General features: G+C 30.5%; 1 protein-coding gene across 1 annotated transcript; it reads left to right on the forward strand.

Annotated features, from left to right (window-relative positions):
- Positions 1-5,762: 5,762 nt before the first annotated feature.
- On the forward strand, positions 5,763-9,137 carry LOC136271585 (uncharacterized). The gene is made up of 4 exons (XM_066071904.1): positions 5,763-5,910; positions 6,516-6,574; positions 7,244-7,384; positions 8,365-9,137. Exons 1-4 carry the CDS (start codon positions 5,840-5,842, stop codon positions 8,658-8,660), a joined length of 567 nt encoding a protein of 188 aa, XP_065927976.1. The 5' UTR covers positions 5,763-5,839; the 3' UTR covers positions 8,661-9,137.
- Positions 9,138-9,420: the final 283 nt, after the last annotated feature.

The following is a 9,420-nucleotide window of genomic DNA, read 5'->3' on the forward strand; positions in this document are numbered from 1 at the left end:
TCAAATAATGAAACATTCTCTTTAACTACCGTATAACAGGTTTTTTCCGCGTCATGTTTTTTCCGCGAATCAGAGACTTAAACGGTATACATGTATAAAATTAACGTGAATCAAATTTTCACTTTTTCAAAGTCACATTGAAAATATAATTTACGATTGTTTAAACATGTGAGGTTAGAGGGGAAAATGATCGAAATAGTCGCTCTGTCGGACAATGAAACCAAATAAACGATTTCCTTAACGTGATATAATTACTGATAATTTTTTTCAGAGACGCAAACAGTCATAGATAAATAGATCATGTACCGTAACATATACCAGTAGCTCAGGTATAAATAGACATCAGTTTACGCCAGGAAAGCGACCGTTTTAATTAGCTTGTCAATGGGTTATTAAATAAACAACGAGCTTACAAATCCATTATCTGGCGCTTGTTCTCCGATCCCGCAATTTGTACCTTTAACTAAACTAACTGAACATAGTTCACCGTACTTTTACCTACATATTTACTTTATCAGGAAAGAGTGAACTCTATTACAAAAATGAAACTTTGTATCAAATTTACGCTGATTTATTTTCCGCGATTCGGAAATCGTCGCGAACAAAGCGGAAATTGGATACACGCGGAAAAAAACCCTGATATACGGTATTTCTTTTACGTGTTTAAGTGCTTTACAATGTGTGAAGCAAACCATATGCGTGTTTAACGTATTGCTTATCTTGATTATATAGATGGTCAACTATGTTCAATCAAATTACGAGTTTTTGTTTATTGCAGCTGTGCGGTAGCCTGCTTAATGTAAAGTTATTTTTGCTTTTTGCGTTTTTATGCATTCATTCCATTTATACATTTGATAATAATGCATGTTGAATACATCATAGGATATTGAAAATGTGCGTATAATATGCTATTCTTTGTCTTCAAGTGAAGGAATTTCTTAATAAAAAGAAATATCCCAAAGGCAGCATTCGAAGTAATGACACATTTTAACCTTAAGGCATGTTTAGTAATACTTTTTTTTCGATATATCTCCCACACTACAAATGACGTTTCCAGATGAACTACAATATTCCAATAGCTTATAACTATCGAAACACTCTCTTGTATTTGTAGTTAAATACATGTCACAATGTATTAAGACCTGGAAATACGTGTCTTAAAACGAAAATGTGGTTTTTGCTTCAATGTATTAAATTAAACAAATAAACATATTTCTTTGTTGGTTCATGCGGGATACGAGGGTAGGAATAGAGTAAAAAAAATTATTTATTTTTTTCTGCCGTGATTGCATTAATCATCAATGAAAGCATTTTATTGTTTATAGTGAGATCTTTCTTCACACCAACTGAACAATTAATCGAAAAATTAAGTAAAGATACTTGAATTATTGTGAATGAAAATCAGTACGTAAGATAAGTGAAATAGCAAAAATCGTCTTATATGGAAATTGGAGTCTGACATCATTGTGATTATTTTGTGCAGTCCGTGATTTCTTTAAAGCTGCTGAAGGTTTCGACTGATTGATAAACTAGTTAGAACTGCATCGTGTAGATTTCAGTCCTGTCAGTTTCTAGACTGAATTGATCAGTATGATCTAGTATGATCTAGTGTGATAGAGGGAATCATACTTAATGGATTTGAATATGTATTCATGCTTTTAAAATTAGGATTAGACATAAAAATGATATAGATATAGTATATAGGTTTTCTTGTCATCAAACAAGTTTTAAAATGCTGTATATATATTTTCATTTTAATCAACCATACAGCAAGCATACAATGCAAATTAATTATTAAAAAAGACAAAGTTGGATATTATATACTAAAGTTCTTAGTACATGTATATCTAATGATTCAAATTCATGTTTTTGTTTATATTGTTCTATTTTAATTGTTATATTGCTCAAGATGTGTATTTTGACTATCACACACAAACCAAATCAACAACGTTTTGTTATTCCCTCTTATGACATTTTCCCGATTTTGACTTTTACTTCGATCTTGACATGCCCTGTTGTGACAAGTAGCACACGGCGGGTGTGACCGGTCCACGGGGGATGCTTACACCTCCTGATCTGATCCCACCTCTATATTTTCAGAGGTCCGTGTTTGCTCTGCTTTGAATTCTTATTTTGCTATACGGGTTTTTGAAACTGAAGACAGATCGTTATTTTATATTTCATTGATTAAATTTTAACAATAAACGGTGGGCTACAATAACTACTGATAAGATTTAATCTGAAGTCATACATGTAAGCAAACCAATAGCATATTTTTGGAGACATTTGTAATGGATTTACATACATCTCAGCTTATTTGTTTTTGTATTCTGTCAGTTTGGATACTCTGAACCAAACTGCTTGGTTTCTTGTCGTTATATCCTGGCTATTGTGTAAGGTGTGAGGGAAAATGCCATTGCTCAAAGATGGCATGCAGTCAAGTTATCGGATGTATGGACAATGCGTTAGATGGTAAAATAAAAGAAGGAAAGAGAGCGAGTAAGGTAGCCATTTTGCTATTTAAGGTTTTTATAAAATGGCTCACATTGAATCAAATTTGAGTCAACTACAGATACCAAGAACAAAAACCCCAAACCTGAAAATTCATAAAGAATATATAACAAAAATGTGTATAAGGGAATTTTTTATAAGATAATTATCAAAAAAATATCGATAAAACATGTAACAATTTCTCAATTTCTTAAATGTTAAGAATCTAAATGGTTTTTCCATCTTGAGGACATTTCAATGATACGGGACTCCAATTGATCATTGGTCTTTCGGTAGTGTAAGGGTTTTCGTGTAATTACTGCTCTAATTGTTATCACTGTAGCAAACATAAGAATTTATGCAAGACATATCAGAGATATTGACCATTATTTTGGATCGGTGGTGACAGAACATAGCATAACTACTGATATGTATACACCCCAGATGTCAAGTATTTGTTATTGCAGTGGCAGTGAAACTACTGACAATGGTGTGAACATGTTAGCAGGCACTCGTCTTTATAAATCTGTAAACCTCGAATAAAACATTAGCAACAGTCATGAATTACTTTATACTTAAACACGACATTGACTTTACAGATGTACTTAAAAGACAAAATCATTGTTAAGTACTATTCCGGCTCTATGAACACAGACTTTAAATATACATAATCTATAAAGCCAATATAAAGATTAAAGACAAGATGAATTCCTCTACAGTATATTTATCTGTTTTGGCTTACTTCATTGAATGTAATTAAGAATAGTTTTATATATCAACCCTTAATTAACAGATATTTCTTTGATTGTTCTTTGTCGTACACTATGTACTACAAATGGTGCATACAATTCTCTGAACGAATAAATGTTAATGAATTGTGCGATTTTAACTGCATTTTTTAAAGTATCAATGCGGTTTTATTTATTTGAGAATTTGTAACTACTAGTACAAAAAAATGTATAATTCAACACGATGTTTTATCCGACACGGTGATAAATTTTTAAGACAAATTCTATGTTAGAATCAAAGATTTATAAAAGGGTCTGGCCACGCATTGTCACCAATTTTCCTTATATTTCATACATGGACACACCTAGGTGTAAAACGCAAAAAAAACACTAAAAGTTGGTTGCTAGGGGTAACCGTTGCCATAGTAATCGAGGCTAAAGATGGAAAAAAATAGCAAAATATACATAATTTGAAGCCATATTAGAAGGTTTTGCCCACTAATGTAAACTATCAAACACATAAAACAGCATTTGTCCTATTTTTAATTTTTTAATTATATCAGAAAATTCATGGAGAAACCAATACTTTTAAAATGTTACCATTGAAACCGTTGCAAATTTTTGAAATCAGTTCTTTGCGGTTTTTTAATAATCCGAAATGGAAAACTGTTAGATTTTTACATCCATATCAATGGATCTAATATGATGATTTATATATGCTTTAATTCCTGATTTTATAATTTTTTGCAATTTTTTTAGTTGGAACTCGTACACTGTAAAAATATATCTATATTTTCATTATATACCTCAAATTGATCATAAATATTATCAGGAAATATAAATGTATAATTTGAAAAAAACCCAAAAAAGAATTATTTTAGTACAAGTATATGATTTCCTTTTTTAATGCGACTAAATTGTTGCATTGTTCAAAAACTGTAACAACATGATTTTTTTATTATCGTGTTACTAACAGCGTGCCAGTTTGCTTGTCGGGCAACGCGAAAATTTTGCATGCTAAATATCATATTACTCATCGATTGGTTGTTCGATTTCATTGATGTGAATGCGAATTTGCGTATCAAACACAGAACCGAGAAACGCACTGACCAATGACATCACACGATTTTTTGGCAGTGAATATCAACACGTGATGGACAGTCCAAAGCTTGTTGTTTGTTAAGTGTATTAAGTATATATGGTACCATATGCAGAAGGCCGCGTGGAGTAGGTCCAAGTAAAACTGTGTACGCATACAACTAGAAATCACTTATTTCTAGGCATAAATGTTTCCTACATACTAGGTTAATTTGAAGGCAGCGCTTATTTTCTCGGTATTTAAATGAATACATGTAAAGCCGGTTAAGTGTATAATGACCCCATTTGGTTTCTAAAAAAATTAAATGTCCTTATTTCTATCATACTAGCAATTGTAAGGCATTTTAAAATAAGAAAACCCAACAAATAATTCATTTGTTGGGTTATCGTGAATAAAAACGCCTTACAAATGATCAGTTATGTCACATCAATTTTACATGGAAATATATTACCAGCGCATATGTTTTTAAGATAATTTATGCATACAGCCTTTGTCTATAAAAAATGTGAAATAAAATAAATCATTTATATCATATTTCACAAAAAAAATGTTCTACCTTTTATCAAGATAACTCTTCACAAAAGAAGTTTAAAATATTAAAAATGCAAAATGGTCGGATTTATATATTTTATTTGTCAAATATATTTAGTTCACTTTACATTGATGGATTTCTAGCAGTACATATCTAACCAATTAATTAAAACGATTGAAAAAAATTTCTTTTTTTTCTTTGCTAAACATTGAATGTCAAAATATATGCTTTTTATTGCCCGCAAACCTTATCGAGGATAAAAGCTATCATTTTCGTGATTTTAATAATATATTTTGTAAATTTAGCCCTATTTCAATATTTCATGTATAAAAAAATTGCAATTAACTAAAGATTAGAAGATGTGTGGAAAAGAAAACCCTTTTTTAAGTAAATGTTTTAATGGTGATTATGAATATTAGATATGTTCTTCGCCACTCAAAAACGATAGTGTATGGACATGCTGTTGGATCAACAACTATTATTATTAATAATATTAGCTATATACACATTTTTTTTAAGAATCCTCTCTGGAAAGTGACAAAAGATTTTGTATAATGATTGTTTAAACTAAGTGAGCATTTTCTTGCATCGCGAAAACGTGTCAATGTTAGCTAGAATTCACGCGGATGTCTATTGCAATCATCTTTTAACATGTTCTCTAAACATTTTGGAGGAGTTATGTTTATCAATCTCACAATTTGCAAAATTGTAATATTCTAATACTGTGTTTAAACATAAGGTCAGGTTCTAAGTCTCAAATAGCGCCATCAATAATGTTTTTAGAAATTTTTATGATTAATTCATACAAGAGACTTTAGAAATCGTATTTTGTAATAAATAATTTAGTTTGAATGACTTCCTTTTAAAGTTATAATAATAAAACATTTCCCCAAAACGATTTCCTTCCCGTGTTTAGTGATTGAGAATATGTAATGTACATCGTATGTATGTCCAGTCTGTTGTTTTTCGTGAGTTTATAGATGGTTAACGATGCTCAATCTAATGACTGGCATATGTATATTTCAGCTATTCTATTTTAGTGCTGATGTTTTCTGTATGAGGTAAGATTTTTGGTTTTAAGTTCAAGATCTAGTAAATGAAAGATGCCTACAGGCTTATGAAATTCATGATAAAGATTCTTTCAATGATGCTTCATAAAAATAGATTTGTTTGAAAATGTGTACCGGGGCTTGTAATTTTTGGTAAACACAATGAAGACCACGTTTTTACTGTCAATTTCAATCTAATATGAAAAAAAATAATATTACAAATCTCTGAGTCTTGTCCATATGTGATTAATAAATTATATCTAGAATGCCTACAGTCTCTCAAAAAACAGCATCAAACAAACTCTTCACCTCCCCTTTAAAAATATCAGATTTAATATTGGTATTGGGGTTACTGTTCCTTTGACTTAATATAGAATATCAAGAAACTGTTTTATTTTCTACACAATTTCTTTGAAGACATAAGGGAAAAAGATTTAACAAATCAATTATGATGTTATAATGGTACCGGCATAAAAAAGACACGAATCATTTACTAGATCTTGTCTGTAAGTTAACTTTGGTGGGTTTTTTTTTTTACATTTATCGTTAATGTATACTGCTTGTTTAAATACATTAAAAGGTATTGAAATGGCGTCAATAATATTTTTTTCCTCTAGCAATGCCATACAATGCAAAGTGGATAAATACTATAACCCAAATAAACACAACTGTACTGGTAGGTATTAAAATACGTTGGTAACGATAAACTATACGCATGCTTAAATAAACTTTAAAAAATTGACCATTGACTTAATACTTTTTACATGATTGTATGTATACAGCTATGTGTTTAGAATTAACTACACTTAATCTATATAAAAGAGGTCTTGTAGGAAAATTGTCATAGGGAAATTCAAAGCAGACATTTTCTTTACCTAAAGTCATTTTTAAACTTACATTTTCCCTCTGAAAGACCTCCAAAAATAAGAATACGCAATATTCAAATAATTTTAATGACGTATATGTATCAAACACTGTTTTACAATCGTAATCTAATCAAGTGAAATCAAGTCCTGGAAAAAACCTCTTGAAATCAAAATATGTAAAACATTGTAATTTTAATCTTTATCAAAATTATTAGGCAATTCAATAATTGCAATATGTTTTTATGAGAGGCAAAGTTAATACAAGACGTTTAAAAGTTATAGTATATCTAATGATTCAAATTTATTTTTTTCCTGTCAAGTTTAGTTTTTAAATTCGTATTACTCAAATGTAAACAATATTTTCTTCGATAAGACTCGCCATAAACTAGTTCACATGTACATGTACATGTATACGAACCAATAGCATGTTTTAAACCTTTGTAATAGACATGAAACCATTTCCATGTACATATTTTTAGACTGTCTGCCGGGATACTATAAAACAAACTGCTCGGATCCTTGCAGATATCCTAACTACGGTTTGAGGTGTCAGAAAGAATGTAATTGTCCAGAAAAATCATGCCATCACGTCTTTGGATGTCCAGACCACAAATTAGATGGTAAAATAAGTTTGAGAAAAAAAACAGAAAGAGGAATATTTACAAGTATTTACAACGCCTAGAGTAGATCGAAACTCACAGTCTTGAGAGTTATTTCGATTATGAATAAAATAAATATTGATGTTGTATTTTAAGTTTAAAAAAATATTACAGGTAAATGCTGAGGTGATCTGGAAACCTTTCCATATTAATGAGAATAGAAGTACATTATAAACAGATAGCTTCAGCGGTTCCGAATTTTACAATGCCTGATCCCAAAAATGTGTTGGGGGAGTTGTTGTTATTTTTTAAGGCGGGGGAGGGGGAGAGGTAAAAATTACAAAGGCAACAGCGGGAATAGAATTAATGACTTACAGATTCGAAGCATTGCACTGTGTTGATAAGTAACAAATTTGTGAAAGGAAATTATTGTTAAATAAAACTTGATTTCGATAGGAAGTACATCACAATATGGGAATATGCTTTACTTCCTCAAATTTTATTTATGGAAAGAAAAGACTATACATCTGTGATATTTGAAAACTTTTAGATTTGTGAAAACTTTGAAAAAGAATTTCGATAACTCATTAATATTTAATGTGCCCCAACACCCACCAGAGGAAAGTTACCTGTAAAACATTTACACAGATTTTTCTCTTTTTATAAATCCACAAAATTTTGGTCATTTTTCTATCTATTCCTTACGTGATTTACCGCATTTTTTCGTAAACAGAAATGTCGTTATAAGCATAAGATACTTTTATTTGTCTTTATTTTAGTTCAGTTGGACAGTATATTCATATTAAGTGAAATTTTGTGTCATTAGGAATGGGCAACACTACGCTTTGCTCCGCTCTGCCTATACTTCATGACGAAGATTTTTATTCATATGATCTTACTATTACATATGCAAATGTATTATTAAGCGTTTAAACGTGGGTTTTTCTGAGTTTTTGGTTGTTGTTTTTTTTTTGGTTATTAATTATGTCATTTACATCTAGGATCCTACAACGATAATGGTGTCCAACTGATTATCGGTCTTTCGGTAGGGTTTGGAGTTGTACTGGTTATTGCTGCTTTCCTTGTTATCAATATAGCAAACAGAAGATTCTACACTAGGCATATCAGAGCCAATGCTCGTTATATTGGATCGGTGGTGACAGAACATAGCTTAACAGCAAACATATATAAACCCAAGGAGTCGTATTCTTGTCATTGCAATGGAAGTGAAGCTACAGACAGTAGTGTGTACACGTTAGCAGGGACACTTCGATATGAACATATGAATCTCGAATAAATCATCCATTAACTACAGTCTTGAACGCCTTTATATTGGTATCATGAACACGACTGACTTTAAATATATATTCAAAGTACATACATGTACTTCTTAATTGTTTTGTTAGTGAAATATACTCGAAATCCGTACTACAATTGTAATATACAAATGTTTGATTTTTTAGGTCTTACTACATTTTAACTGTGTTGTAATATCACATGAGATAAAGATCAAATTTTCTTGGCAAAATAGCAAAAAACTAATATAAAAACCAAATATGTCGGAAATTTTACAAATGAAATTGCAATCTAACTTGGTAAATAATCATTTAAATGTACTTCAATATGTTTACATATTTACATGCATGATTTACTCCTTCCGCGACCAAAGGGTTTCATGGTTCAAAATATGTAACACCATATAGTTTTAATAAATGTGTGAATTTATGTTACCGGAATCCCTTCATGTGTTTAATTTGTAAAACACAAATACAAAAACCAAAATTTGGTTGTTGTTTTTTTTTATTTGTGTTTCTGAAATTTGAAGAACAATTAAATTTAATCATGAAATTGACAATGCAGATGGTTTCAATGTGTTTTGATTTGATCGGTTTTTGCTCGTGTTAGCTTGTAGGAAATTGTAGGGGAACAACAATTTTCAAATAGTATTCTTCTCCTTGTGTTGCATTTATAAAATATACGTTGGATGAAAGATAACTCTGATTATTTTATAATTTCATAAAAAAACATACACAAATATAATGAACAAGCACGGTACA

The sequence above is a fragment of the Magallana gigas genome, chromosome 9 (genome assembly GCF_963853765.1).
Source record: "Magallana gigas chromosome 9, xbMagGiga1.1, whole genome shotgun sequence".
Taxonomy (NCBI): Eukaryota; Metazoa; Mollusca; class Bivalvia; order Ostreida; family Ostreidae; genus Magallana; species Magallana gigas.

Coding starts and splice junctions, on each gene's coding strand:
- LOC136271585 (XM_066071904.1), top strand. CDS start 5,840: ATGCTCAATCTAATGACTGGCATATGTATATTTCAGCTATTCTATTTT. Junction 5,911..6,515: donor GCTGATGTTTTCTGTATGAG/GTAAGATTTTTG, acceptor TTTTTCCTCTAG/CAATGCCATACAATGCAAAG. Junction 6,575..7,243: donor AAATAAACACAACTGTACTG/GTAGGTATTAAA, acceptor ACATATTTTTAG/ACTGTCTGCCGGGATACTAT.